The sequence below is a fragment of the Triturus cristatus genome, chromosome 4_2, assembly GCF_964204655.1.
Source record: "Triturus cristatus chromosome 4_2, aTriCri1.1, whole genome shotgun sequence".
In the NCBI taxonomy this organism is placed as follows: Eukaryota; Metazoa; Chordata; class Amphibia; order Caudata; family Salamandridae; genus Triturus; species Triturus cristatus.
In genome coordinates, this window is record NC_140586.1 from 672,437,935 (window position 1) to 672,452,910 (window position 14,976).

Genomic DNA, 14,976 nt, shown 5'->3' on the forward strand with positions numbered 1-14,976 from the left:
CTTTGCTGGAAACTCCGGGTAGGCTAGAAGAGGTGGCAGAATAGTTGCTGGCATTGGAAATGGCAATGGTGTTGGCGCCAGAACAGGACTTGGAGGAGGGGCTGACAGAGAGCCCAAAACAAGCACTGAGACAGAAGCCAAAGCCAGTGGCACTGCCAGCAGTGACTCCTTGGGCAATGTGCTCTTGCTCCAAAGAGGACTCCGCAGCCCACAGTAACATGGAGGTGAATCATTGACTCTTGTCCTCTTCAGTAGTCATTATCAGAATTTGACCAGAACAAGGAATGCTTGCTGAGGAAGAACACCAAGTGGATCTGAGGCGGAAGGTTGTGGTATGGCAGAAACCGAGCATGGCCTCAAGCAAGGTCGTAGTGGCACCGACTTGGAGTCAGAGAGCACAATAGGCACATTGTCCTCCAGCGTCGATGAAGTCGGCACCGATGTCGGCATCCCGGGAACCAGTGGTGCTTGTGGAGCCGGAGAAGTCTCAGTGTTAGGTTCAGAGTGTCGAACTGGCATGAGGGTGAACCCACCAGCCGTATCACAGATGAAGGGCCTCTCGGCTCCTCGGAAGCCCGCAGGGCTGCCAGTGGGAGTTTTAATTGATCCGAAGAGTCAGAGCTTGACCTCGAGGAACTGTTTGATCTGACTCAGTGATGCAGATGGCCCCAAAAACTCAGGTTGTGCTGAAACAAGTTGAAGGATGGGCTCCGGTGTTGATTGACTTCGGGAGAAAGAATGAGAGGCATGGTGACACCCTTGTGCCTTCTCAGGAGTATGAGTAGTGGGAAAGTGCCAATTCTCAATTGGATTCTTTATGCTTTTTCTCCGACTTACCCGGAGAGTTAGAGCGCGATGACGAGTGAGCCAGAATAATCTCCTGTGACTTCTAGACCAGGAATGTGACCAAGACCAACCACTGGATACAGACAGGTCACAACATGGAGTCTTCTGAGGTTTAGCGATGTATATCTGTGTTATGCTGTCTCGTATGGCCTTCGGGTTCATTGACGTACAGTAACTGCAGGCTTTGGAACTCGTGACTTGATACCAGGAAAACCTGATGAGGATCTGTCACAAACATTTGCTTGCAATAGTCCTTACAATGTTTAAATCCTGTTGTCTTGGGAGGTGACTTCTCCCCTGCACACTGGTACATTTACGTAGAAAAACTGTCACAAAGAGATGAAAGGTAGCTCCTGGTCCATCTCTGGAGATGCAAAAAGAAAGGAATTGATGTCAGCTTGCGGGAGTGGTGCCTATATAGGCACAGCACCTAATTTCTGGAGCGGAAAAGTGTTAGTGCGAAGCTGCACGCCACCACCTACCCGCACGCACAGGTACTGCTGAAATGTTTCCAGATCTAGTCTGACACCTGGGGAGTATTCAAAAGGTGATGAATCTATATCAGAAAATAATCATATTTTCTTGTGAAGTGCATTAAAACTAAAATGCTTTATTTATACCTGTCCTTAATACAACTGCATTCTAGGAACCACTCATACCATTCTACAATAATTATATGTGATGGCTTTTTTTATTAAAATGTTAACATAGTATTGCCTTGTTTAGGGGTGGCATGTTTTATTTGTGGTTTTTTTGTGGCACATGCTTGCAATAAAATATTTTTCAAAATGTATGCATCATCCTATTGGCTTTGCCAATGCTTGTTTTATAATGGAGGGGCATTGTTGACAGTTGTAATAAATGTACCCAAAATGAGAAAACATAGCCATAAATGACTTTACTTTGCAGTGCACTACGGAATACCAAACAAAAAGACAAGTGATAAAGTAACACTACCTTGTTGTACCATGCAGTCACAATTAATTTTTCTTCATATTCACGCAGTTTAGCTTGATCACATTCACTCTGGAAAGGAAGAGAAGATTACCACTGAAAATGTTTAAGAGCAAATCAAAATATGATGGTCCCGCCTACAACACATTACAGGTTACTGCACGTAAATACAGAAGCAACGTTAAAAAAAAAACCTCAGCAAGAATGGTACATAGCATGGACCTCATTTCTTAAATTTTTCAACAGGTGCTTTCACAATGCAATGTGACGCAAAAGAGAGCATCAATCTACTAACCATTTTAAATTAGGAGCGCGTCCACAGCGGCGAAATGTTTTGCGTTGCGCGAGCGCCCTTGAAAACTTTAGTAAACGAGGACCATATACAGACCGGAATAGACTGAAGGGGGCATATTATCAAGCACGGCGTTAAAATTATTGCCGCTTTAGCGGCAGGAAACTGCAGCTAAAGTGGCGATAATGGGTTTGATAATGGGAAATAGCCACTACAACGCGGCAGTTTCAACGCTTAACCTTAACCACGCATGCATAACAACGCATGCGTGGTTACCACGTATAGCCTTTACCACACATTCCTTTACTATGAGATACGTAGTAAAGGAATGTGTGATAAAGGCTAAACGTAAAAAAGAGGGGCTTGGGGGGTTTCCCCCCCAAGAAAAAATAAAGCGTGTGTTAAAAAAAGGTGGCTTGGGGGGATATCCCCTCCAAAAAAACACACCTGTTTCTGCAGGCAATCGGCGTCGTTAAGAGGAAACGGAAAGACACTTCGGCTTCCTCTTTATGACCTGCGACGCACCACCGAAGAGCCTGAAGAAAAGAGGACAGGGAGAGGTAAGGGGGATTAAATTCAAAAGGAATGAGGGAGTGATGTAGCGCAGGGGATATTTAATAGAAGGGTTTGTGGGTTGGGGCAGAAGGTCGCACAAGGGTACAGGGAAGGGGAAATATATAAAAAAAAAAGAGAGCAGGAGGGGGGAGGGCACAGAGCAGCAGTGAAAGGAATAAGGGTAGGGATCAGAGAACACCTATACCAAGAAAATGCCATTACCACGCATCGTTTTACAATGTAAAGGTATGCGTGGTAAAGACATTTTCGTGGTAAATGTTATGCGTAGCAATGGCATTCGCGTTGTAACGCATGCGTTGTAAAGGTATGCATTGCAACGGAATACGTTGTTACGTCATACAACCCTTGATAATATGCCCTTGAGAATTCCAATAGAAGCCCATGTTCACACCAGAACATGGGCTTTTATGGGAATTCTCAAGGGCATATTATCAAGCCCATTATCGCCGCTTGCCGCTAAAGCGGCGATAATTTTAACGCCGTTCTTGATAATATGCCCCAAGATGTCTTCACAAAATGGTTTATTGTGCCTCAAAAACCGTAAATAATTGTGTACACAGATGTATCAGACTTCCAGGGTAGAAAGAGGAAGTTCATTAAATATTTCAAGCATTTAAACAATGCTATGACTGCTTACAGCAATATTACAAAAAGAAAGTTCTAATGTTTATTTGCCGGATGAAGTCCAACATACCGTTGTCATTCCTTAACAGCCGACCTTTAAAAATAGGAACAAGAACACATGATACTCAACGTTTAGTGCAGTGCAGAATAATATGTTAAATTGTCTGTAGTAGTCCATGCCAAAATCTAAACTGGCATGTGTCGCCTAATGTTCCCTGCTATCGGCCTGTCAGTTCCAATAAAGGGAGCTGATTCATGTGGAAATGTGAAAGAACCTTCAAACTCGGGTAAATGGTCTTGATACAATAAGTTGGTAGAAATTTGTGGTGTCAAATCCAGAGGAATGCTGAGTTTTTCACATAAATACATCCAGTCTTCATTGTGCAATACTGCATGATGGCATTTTTTTAGAAGCAGTTCAAAGCTGGAGACGGTTGTGAAAGGCTCAATAACAGCTTCATTAAAAGAGACTTGTCTGATGTGAAGACCTACAAGAGACTTGCAATTTCGCCTAGATATTCACTACAGAGGGAATATGGGTTGGCAGGGCTGGCTGGTCTCATATCGAAAGCAAGATGGGTTGCAGATTTTACCAGTCTTGTCTTGGTAGAACATAGGCTAAGTGCCAGATGAACAGTTTGGATATGTTTAGAGTCCCTTATGTTAAGTGCTTCCCTCAGAAAGTGCACTTCCATTTTATCCAACCAGTGTTCTTTTTCCAAACCACGACTGCAGGGTTATGAACTGGGGCTGGCTATGCTATTAGGAGGAGTTGAGCAGAGTTTCCCAAGTAAATTGCTGAATTTAGTCAATTCACAATAAAGCTTTTAGCCATTACTTTTATTTTACATTTAGTAAGGGTTTCCAAAGCAGCCTGGCATTTATTAGTTGGCCTAGGTAGGTATATTCCCTGTCTCTAGAACATGGCATTTAAAGAATCAGGCAAATTTAAATGTGATATCCCTCTCCCTTGCACTGTTTCTCTCCCCTTTCATTCCACCCCAGAATGTGATGCTCTCAATGGAATGTTAATAATTGATCTGGATGTCAGTTGCCTGTCGCTGCTTAAGGCTGAGCTGTTAGTATCATGTAATTTGCAAAGAAAAATGACAATGTATAGAAATGTTCTATTTTTGGGAAAATTCAATTAACCTTCTCGACTGACAAAAATGAATAAAATATCGTCAAAATTAAACAAAATGTGGTCCAAAAATGTGGTCCAGCAAGCAGCCTTATTTTACCCCCTTAGAAGCAGAGTCTTTTCTAGTTTAGCCTTCCACAATTCAAGCCAAAATAAGGTCTGTGTTTCGTCATGTAGTGCAAATTCTCATGGTCAAATTTGTTGGTGCTCATTGAACAAACTTTTGGATTTTTCCTTGTTAAGGTGGTTTATATAATGGCAATGTATCCAATGCTTTGTCTGTTTGTGTTCAAGCTGGTTACAAGAAAGTCTTCTTGATCCAGCTCTTTGCTCGTCCGAGGAAAGCCAAAGTGCTATCACACTACTATTTATTACATGTTTGAAAGGCAGGTGTCCCCAAGAAGGGCTACAGTTCTTAAGGAAACAACCAGAGGCGTTTAAAAAACAAACTATAGGAGGTAATACGGTCCCTCTTTTCGCCTTCAGAAACCAGGAAAAGCTAAACAAGCCTTTCACGAGGAAACTCACTTTAGAGAACTATCACAAAACAACACTGAAACACACCAGGGCTGTAAGTACACAGCAACCATCTTGAAGAAAACAGTTAGGGACAAAAACAACCATGCCTGCTACTGCTTTACAACGCTGCTTCTATGATTAGAGCCAGTCTTATATAGAAAAACGCAGGAGCAGGAAGAAGAAACTGTCACATGACTGGCTTCCAAATTAAACTGGGAAAACATCTTCAAAACAGACTAAAAGTAGCCATCTTGGATTAGACAAAAGGGGGAACCAAAAAAGAGGACTTGAATTATAGCTAAATGGTTGCCTTGAAACAGCACCTAAAAGTAATTTCCCAAGCAATAGAGTGCCAAGGTGTTTTGGAAGAGTGCCTGTCCCATCCTCCGCTAAACAGAAGCAGAGTAGCGTCAAGACAAGTCAACTGTAGAGGGTAATCACAACCAGTGCGCTGAAGTGGCAGGGACAGACAGGCAGGAGAGGAGAGGAGAGGAGTTGGCCTAACAGCTAGGGCGCTCGACCTCGGTCGGACCTCGGGAACTGGGTTCGAGTCTCGGTAATGACGCTGAACATCCTGTGATTCTGGGCAAATCACTTAATCTCTCCGTGCCTAACAAAGAATGAATGTGTGTCCTAATGTAACGTAACTGGTGCTATGTAAAGCGCTCTGATACCTGATTGGATTTGGGTCAAGTTCGCGCTATATAAAACTCTGCAAAGAAAAAAGAAGGAGCCAACCTCCAGGAGGGTTGAGGTAAGAGGAGCCAGGCTGCCTTATCCTTCCTGCTACCAGAAGCACTCTGAAGCTGCAGTTACTGTAGATGGCACCCACAGCCTTGTGGTGTTAAAACATTTATGAGTTTAAGATATCAAAACTTTTATGAGTTTAGGATATCATTTTCTACGCAGTCCTTATGCCCCACTTGTTGCCACCTTCACTGTCCTTTCACCCCTGGAGCCAGAAATAATATTGCCAGCTATTCATTTGTCCCATGGTAACTTAGTTTCATTAAATCTACGAGATGATGTGAGGGTTTAGTCCACAGTTAATGTCACAAACCTCAATGGTATATCTGTACCAAGGTGATGCTTAATTTTTTTATGACAATTTACATGACTTTCATATAATTTGTCCAGCAAGGTCAGGATTTAATTCAACATATCATCACCTTAAGCAACGTGGACTTAAGTTTAATATTAGACATGGGACTCATCATGACCAGAGTTTGAACATGAAAGATTGCTGGATGATTCTGGTGCGCTCCATGGAGGCATCAAATAAGGTATCAGGGGCATGCTGTGTGAAGGAAAGAATCAGGTTATCAGACCTCCCGAAAGGTCTGTTCAGAAGGCATTTACGTTCGGATTGTATAACTGTTGTACTGTTACGTAGATCATTTGGAGATGGTTGGTTGCAGAGAATGGCAGAGGGCTAACAAAGCAATAAAGGCAATTATGAGATGTGCCCTAGAAAACAGCCTCTGCAGTTAATTACGCCTTTCACCATTTTGGGTGTGAAACTTTCCACTCCAGGATGGTGATACGTCCTGTCTCTTCAAGTTCCTGTTCCTTGTTGTTCTCCTATGGAAGAGGGTGAATTTGACTGTTCTCTGCATCACATCGCAGTCAGTCTTTGAAGTCTTCCCGACTGTTGGAATTCCTGATTCTGAATTTCCTCATCTGAGGATCATTTCGCCAGTTACTCTTGCTGACTAACATTTCCTTGGGCCTTGCCTCGGTTCAGCTGTATTCTTTACCACATCTTTTCTGATGGAGATTTTTTATGCCAGAGGTTGTTCATCTCTGCAAACACTGATTCTTTACATGCAACCTTGTTGCGTACGGGTATTTTGGCTACCGGGGGGTGTGATCCCTATCTTCAGGATCCTGAACTCAACAGCTCGAGATCTTGCCGCTTTCAGGCCATTACCAGGTTGCAACGCTAGTACGTTATTGATGTAAATGTAGACATGGCACCAGTCCTGCAACAGCAAGTGCAGTAGTTGGCTCAATTGAGGTCTTTGAATGAGCTTTTAAAGCAAGCGTTGACAAACCAGGCAGAGGATTTGCTATAGCCAGTACTAGCACTTCCAAGTTATTTGGAGATCCAAGTAAGTTGAGGATGTTTCTGGTTGGTCTTATGGTACACTTTGCATTTCGTCCTGGACAATTTCCCAATGATTGTGCTCTTGGATGTCTGATTGGTTCTTTGTCTGGAGGTGCCTTAGCTTGGGCAATGTCACTGTTGTTTGCAGGTGGTCCTTCTTTGAACTACTATAGTAATGTTTGACACTTTCTAGGAGGATATTCAAACGGCCAGATAGAGTGTTGGTATACGGTTCCTACAAATTTAGTAGGACTGTGTATTAGGTTGGCAAATCTTCCTAATATAGAGTCTGATTCAACTCAGATCATCCATAAATGTTGGTTCAGCTAGCTCACAGTACCGCATCTAAACTCCTAAACCTTTAGAGTTACAGTTGCTGTTGGTAACCTCAAACATGACCGCTCTGATTCACCATAAATCTGTGGAAACATATCTAACCCTTTCGTTTGCCGCTTTTGCATGCCCAAAGTTTCACAAAGAAAAGAAACAATAATACATTTTTAAATGTTTGTTGAAAAGATCTAAACCTTGTACATAAAACATGAACTGTGATTATTAAATAGATGAGACACATTATTGTTATTAGCATTATTAGAATGGTGAAAAAAAAACAATTCAACCATGTTAGTTGTTCCTAATGTTACTCCTATCAATCACTAATACCCCTACACTAGAGAAAGCGTTGTGGGTGTACCCTTCTGCCAGACCCTGTTGGAAAGATCTAACCTCACACCTGGGTACAAAATCTAAGGAAGTCAGGATCAGTGCATTAACACATGCACTCTGTCTTCCTTCTTAGGATGAATGTCGGAGCCTGCAGAGCTACATCTTAGCCACAGCTCTCAGGAGCTTCCATGATTACACTGGTGTGAAATGCCTCTCACCGAATTCAAAACAGATGTGGTTTAAATAATAAAACACCTGCCTTATCTTATTCTGCCAGAGACACAGAACAGCAAGTTTATTGCTTAGTCTAGAGAATGAATTACCTCCTACGAACATAAAATAAAACAAGGACATTGTGTTCTAATATGTGTCCCTGAAACTACCAGTGCAGACCATAAAACAACAACGTCTACCAAAAATAAATGCGTACTTGACATTGTCTTGTGTTAGTGAAAAATATACTCAAACCACCATCTTAAAAAGATTCTAAGTTAGAAGGTAAAACTGAAATGGAGACTAAATGTAACCACTATAACAGAGTTTTTGGCCGAAGAAGTACTCTGTGATGTTAAACAAACTTTAGATGTTCTCTCCGAACTGCACTACTTAATGTCAATGCAAGTCCATCCACTTGTCTCAAATGCTTAGAACAACAAGTTACTTACCTTCAGTAACACCTTATCTGGTAGAGACTCTATCTAGCCGCAGATTCCTTACCATAGAATTATCCCCAAGCGCCAGGCTGGATCGGGAAGTTTTTCTGTGAGAAGTAACTCTGTGCAATGGTAGGTGGTGTTGAGGCTCCAAGTGGCATAGTCCATGCCAGAAGTGACGTGCATGGTACTTATATAGGTGCCACCCCAGTGCGCTTACATCAGTTTCTTTTCGTGACTATCCACGCAAGGGGCAAAGAGCCAAGAAGAAAACTGACCACTGGTGTGGAAAACTGGGGCCCTGAAAGGGGAATTACCCTGTCCCTACAAATCTGTTGGCAGAGCGGGCAAGATAGGGGTGGTCGGTAAGGAATCTGTGGCTAACTAGATTCTTTACCAGATAAGGTGTTACCGAAAGTAAGTAATTTGGTAATCGGATAGAGACTCTTAGCCGCAAATTCCTTATCTTAGAATAGATAGCACAGCTATGCCTCCCTGAAGGTGCGTCTTCAAAACTGTTTCTTGCAAAAAATCCCTGCAGGACCGAACAAGCAAAGTGTTGATTCTGATGGACCTGACTGTCCAGGCAGAAGTGCTTAGTGAATGTGTGCAAAGAAACCCAAGTTGCTGGCTGGCAGATGTCCATGACCGGTACTCTGCATCCTAACTGAGGGGTCGCAGCCTTAGCTCTGGTGGAATGAGAAAGCAAACACTCAGTGGGTTGCTTCTTGGCTAGTGCACAGCAGATTTTAATGCAGAGCACGATCCATCGGCAGATGGTCCGTTTCTGCACAGCCTTCCCTTTCTCGGCCCCAATGTATCCTACAAAGAGTTGGTCATCCACCCAGAAGAACAAGTTACTTACCTTCAGAAACGATGTATCTGTAAGAAACATTAGTAGTGATAGATTCCTTACCTTAGAATTACCCCCCGTCGTCAGGCTGGATCCGGAAAGTTTTCGTCAGCAGTACCCCTGCGTGTCGGTAGGTGGCGTCGTGCGGCTTCACGTCCGTCGTCGGGGTTGTGATCACCGGGATGACGTCAGCTCTGTACACGACTTTCTGCACCAGGAACGCAGAGCCATGCAAGATACTGACCACTGGTGCCTTGAAACTAGGGCCCTGAAAGGGATGACCTTAACCCTAGAAATCAGTTTGCAGAACAGTGAGGATGGGTGGGGCAGTAAGGAATCTATCACTACTAATGTTTCTTACAGATACATCGTTACCGAAGGTAAGCAACTTATTCATCTGAAAGAAACACGTAGTGATAGATTCCTTAACTTAGAATAGATACCCCAGCAATACCAACCCCGGTGGTGGGTCTGCGAACCATGATCACACCAGAAAATCCTGGAGAACAGAATGGCCAAAAAAGTTGTCTCTCCGGACGTGGCTGTCCAGGCAATAATGTTTTGTAAATGTGTGCAGGGAGGCCCACGTAGCTGCCTGACAGATATCTTGCAGGGGGACACCCGTCCTAATGCAGTAGTGGCTGCAATTGCTCAAGTGGAATGAGCACGCAGCCCCACCGGAGGCTCTTTTTTAGCCAAAGAGTAACAGGCTGTGTTACACAAGACAACCCAGCGGGAGATAGTCCTCTTGTGCACCGCCCGACCTTTCTTGGTGCCAACGTAGCCAACAAAGAGTTGGTCATCCACCCGGAACTGTTGTGTGCGGTGGAGGTAAAACAAAAGCGCATGTTTTGGGTCCAGACGGTGGAGCCTTTCTTCCTCTCTGGAAGGATGTGGAGGCGGGAAGAAAGTGGGCAAGGTAACAGTCTGTCCAGTATGAAAGGCCGTGACAACTTTTGGCAAAAAGGAAGGCCGGGGCCTGAGCACCACCTTGTCCGGATGAATGGAAAGGAAAGGAGGCTTACAAGAAAGAGCCTGGAGCTCACTCACTCGCCTAGCGGAGGTGATGGTAACCAGATAGGCAGTCTTCAGTGTCAAAAGACGAAGAGGACAGTTGTGAAGAGGCTCGAAAGAAGCGCACATAAGATAAGTTAGAACTAGATTCAAGTCCCACTGCGGCAGCACAAACGGAATAGGAGGGAAAAGGTGTGTAATGCCTTTGAGGAATCTATTTACAACATGAGACTTGAAAAGAAAGGGCTGATCAGGTTGTCTGAGAAAGGCTGAAATAGCAGAAAGATAGCCTTTAATAGTGCCCAGAGCAGAGCCCTGCCGGGCCAAAGAAAGAAGGAACAAAAGGACCTCGGAAAGAGGGGCAGAAAGGGGATCCACAGCCTCTGCTCTGCACCATGCCACAAATTTGTTCCACCTGCAGGCGTATACCACTTTAGTGGAGGGTCGCCTGGCTGCCAGAATGTCATCACAGACTTCAGGAGTCATGTCAAAGGGAATCAACTGCCGCTGCTCAATCTCCACACAAGGAGGTGGAGACTGGACAGGTTCGGGTGCAGGATCGTCCTCTGTTGCAGCGACAGAAGATCCTCCCGAAGAGGCAGACGAATCGAGGGATCCACACTCATACTGAGTAGCTCGGGATTCCAAACTCTTCAAGCCCAGTCCGTCGCCACAAGAATGATTTGGGCCAGGTCGCGTCTGATCATCTTCAGCACTCTAGGCAGAAGTGGTATAGGCGGAAAGGCGCACGATAGACTGCAACTCCACTTGCGACAAAAAGCGTCTCCGAGCGAGTGCCGCATTGGAAATTCCAACGCGCAGAACAGTTGACATTGCGCGTTCTCTTTGGTGGCGAATAGATCTAACCAAGGCTCTCCCCACTGTTGAAAGAGACCTTGCACCACCTCCGGGGTGAAGACGCCATTTGTGATCCATCATGCACCTACGGCTGAGCTCATCCGCCCTTGAGTTCAGTGAACCTGCCAGGTGTTGAACCACCAGGGAAATGCCCTGATGTTCCAGCCATGTCCAAAGGCACAGAGTCTCCTGACATAGGGTCCACGACCCCACCCCGCCCTGCTTGTTGCAATACCACATGGCCGTGGTGTTGTCCGTGAACACCTGCACTATGCTCCTCTTGACAGAGGGAAAGAATGCCTTCAGTGCAAGACGGATTGCCCCAAGCTCCAGAAGGTTGATATGGAGCTTGGACTCCGCCGGAGACCAGAGGCCTCTGATCTCTGCCTCTCCCATGTGGCCACCCCATCCCAGGAGGGACGCATCCGTCACCACCGTGTGCTCTGGTTGGGGAAGGGAGAGGGATCTGCCGCTGACCCAATGCTGGCTCATGAGTCACCACTGCAACTGCTGTGCAGTGCCCTCCGAGATCTGAACGTGTCTGGACAGGTCCCCCTGATGCTGCGCCCACTGCAGAGCCCTCATATGCTGTCTGGCATGGTTGATTAGCAGGATGCAGGAGGCCATGAGGCCCAGCAGCCTCAGGGTCATCCTGACCGAAACCCAGGACAAGGGCTGAAATATCGGAATCATAGCCCGAATGTCCCGGACTCGCTGTTCGGGAGGATAAACCCGAAACTGTGCTGGGTCCAGAACCACTTTGATGAAAAGGAGCTGCTGAGAGGATACCAGGTGCGACTTCGGCACGTTGATGAAGAACCCCAGCAATTGCAGGAGGTCGGCTGTAGTCTGGAGGTGGGAGACGACTGCCTGGGGTGAGCCCACCTTCAACAGCCAGTCGACGAGATAGGGGAAGACTGAAACCCCCGATCTGTGCAGATGAGCTGCGACCACTGCCATCACTTTCGTGAACACCAGAGGGGCGCTGGTAAGGCGAAAAGGGAGCACGGTGAACTGAAAGTGCTCATAGCCAACCGTGAACCGCAGGTAACGCCGGTGGGCCGGCAGGATGGGAATATGAAAGTAGGCGTCCGGCAAGTCTAACGCTACCATCCAGTCTTGCGGATCTAGGTCAGACAAGACCTGAGCCAATGTGAGCATCTTGAACTTCTCCTTCCGGAGGAAGCGATTGACATTCCAAAGGTCTAAGATAGGACGCAGGTCCTTGTCCTTCTTTGGAACCACGAAGTAGTGGGAATAACAACCACGACCTACTTCGGGCGTCGGAACACGCTCGATGGTCCCCTTGGCCAAGAAGGCCGCAACTTCCTGCTGGAGAAGCGTCAAGTGATCCCCCGACATGCGGTGATACTGAAGTCACATGGCTGGAGGGGTAGTCTCGAAGGGGAGGGAGTAGCCCCTTCGGACAATTTGCAGCACCCACTGGTCCGAAGTGATGGTGCGCCAGTGGGGGAGATGATGGCGAATCCGTTTGCCCACTGGCGTTTGATGAACCTGAAAGGAAGGACTAGGAAGGCTTTGCAGTGGATGCCGCGGGGTTGGAGGTGAACTGACCCGCCCGCTGGCCCCCTGAACCGCCTCGACAGTTCCTACATCCGCGGCCGTTCTGAGGAAGGTGCTGCGCCGCGCTGTGGCCCTGAGAACTTAGTGGGGTGCCCCTTCCGCGGCCATGAAAGGAGCAAAAGGCAGAAAGCGGAGGAGGCCGAGTGGCCGACAGGCCCAAGGACTTGGCTGTAGCCCAGGAGTCCTTAAAGCGCTCCAGCGCACTATCTGCCTTATTGCCAAAAAGGCGAATGCCATCAAAGGGCATGTCCATCAGGGTATTCTGGACATCCCCCGAAAAGCCAGTTGTTCTCAGCCAGGCACGACGCCTAAGCGCCACCGTCGTGGAAATCGCTCTGCCCAGCGAGTCGGCGGTGTCAAGCCCACAACGAATGGTGAACTTAGCTGCGTCTCTTCCAGCAGCAACAGCCTGGGCGAGTACTGTCTGGACCTCCTCCGGACAGCTAGGCAGCACCTGCGCAACCGTGTCCCACACAGAGTGGGAATAACGGCCCAAGAGGCATGCGGTGTTCACCGACTGCAGCCCTAAGCTGGCAGATGAAAACAGCTTCTTGCCAAGCTGCTCCAGCTTCTTGGATTCCCTATCCGGAGGTGCGGAAGGAACGCGCTTTGGGACGCAGAGGCCTGGACAACCAAGCTATCAGGAGTGGGGTGTTGGGAGAGGAAGAGGGAATCATCCGGAGCCGGGCAATGGCGTCGGGCCACGTTCCTGTCCACAGGAGCCCCTGTGTTGGGCCTGGACCAGGTGCCCAAAAGAACGTCAGAAAGTGCATCAATAAAGGGCAGCAAGAGCTCCGAAGAGGCTGCCGCCGGCTGGAGCACTTCTGTCAGGAGATTAGTCCTGACGGCCACTGTAGGGAGTTCGAGGTGGAGGGCCTCGGCCACCCTATGCAATACCACTGCGTAACTGGCTCCCTCCTCCGTAGCCACGGTAGGAGGAGACAGCATGCCAAGGTCAGGCGAGGTGTCAAGACCACTGGCTTCCCCCAAATCCTCTGCCCAGTTCGGATCATGAGCACAGTCCTGTGCGAGAGGGTCCTCAGACCATTCCCAGTCTTCCCCTTCCTCTGACGTCTGTGGAACAGGCTCAAAATACGGAGGACGGATATAGGGAAATCCCATCGGCTTCGGGAGCGGTGTCGAGCGGCGTCAATCTGGCGCCGTGTCCGGTTCAGGGCTGAAGCCGGGAACGACGTCGTCCCGAGGAGCGGGCGACATCGGAGGCGGTGCCGGTGGGGTCGACATCAGTGGAAGTGTAACAAGGTCAACCGGCGTCGACCGGGGTCAAATTCCAGATCCCATGGGGGCCTGCACATGGAAAGGGGTGACTACCTTCGGGAAGTAGAAGGCACGTATCCGGAGAGCCAATTTATCAAGATAAAAAGTAGTGCAAGGCAATGTGTGCACCGACAGAGCCTGCAACATGCTGACTCTCCTGGCCGATGCAATGGCCACCAAATATGCAGTTTTGATTGCTAATAACCGAAGAGGGCAGTTGTCAAACGGCGCGTTCATCAGAAAAGTGAGGAACAGGCTAAAGTCCCACTGGGCCATGATGAATTACCTGTACCCGGTGCAGAGCCCTGCTGAGGCAAAGAAAGAACAAACAATAGGACCTGAAAAAGAGGAGCAGATAGGGGATCAATGCTTATTGATATACACCATGCCTCAAATCTTTCCCTTTGGCAGGTGTATACTGACTTGGTGGAGGGACGCCTGGCTGCCAGAATAACATTACAGGCTTTGAGAGGAAGGTTGAATGTGGTCAACTGTCATCGCTCAATCTCCACGCATGAAGGCGGAGAGTGTGCAGGTTCCTGCGACAAAAGACCCTGCCAAAGGGGCAGCTTAATGCGAAACAGCTCGTGATACCAGACTCTGTGCCCAATCAGAAGCCACAAGAATGACTTGGGCCAGGTCGTTCCTGATCTTTTTTTAAACTCTGGGCAGGAGGGGTATTGACGAAAAGGTGTAGAGGAGGCCAGAACTCCACTTGAGGCAAATACTGACTTGGTGGAGGGACGCCTGGCTGCCAGAATAACATTACAGGCTTTGAGAGGAAGGTTGAATGTGGTCAACTGTCATCGCTCAATCTCCACGCATGAAGGCGGAGAGTGTGCAGGTTCCTGCGACAAAAGACCCTGCCAAAGGGGCAGCTTAATGCGAAACAGCTCGTGATACAAGACTCTGTGCCCAATCAGAAGCCGCAAGAATGACTTGGGCCAGGTCGTTCCTGATCTTTTTTGAAACTCTGGGCAGGAGGGGTATTGACGAAAAGGTGTAGAGGAG

The 14,976-nt window shown here is 47.3% G+C and overlaps 2 protein-coding genes across 3 annotated transcripts in view; one reads left to right on the forward strand and one right to left on the reverse strand.

Moving 5' to 3' along the window:
- The window catches only part of LOC146834882 (cytochrome P450 2J2-like), a 630,312-nt gene that overhangs the window by 523,020 nt on the left and 92,316 nt on the right, over nt 1-14,976 (forward strand). The gene's annotated exons all lie outside the window — the stretch shown is intronic.
- The window catches only part of HOOK1 (hook microtubule tethering protein 1), an 859,473-nt gene that overhangs the window by 9,131 nt on the left and 835,366 nt on the right, over nt 1-14,976 (reverse strand). Inside the window, exon 21 of the mRNA XM_085602484.1 lies at nt 1,804-1,872. Within this exon, the coding sequence (XP_085458610.1) occupies nt 1,804-1,872 (69 nt within the window). The remainder of the gene's footprint in view (nt 1-1,803; nt 1,873-14,976) is intronic.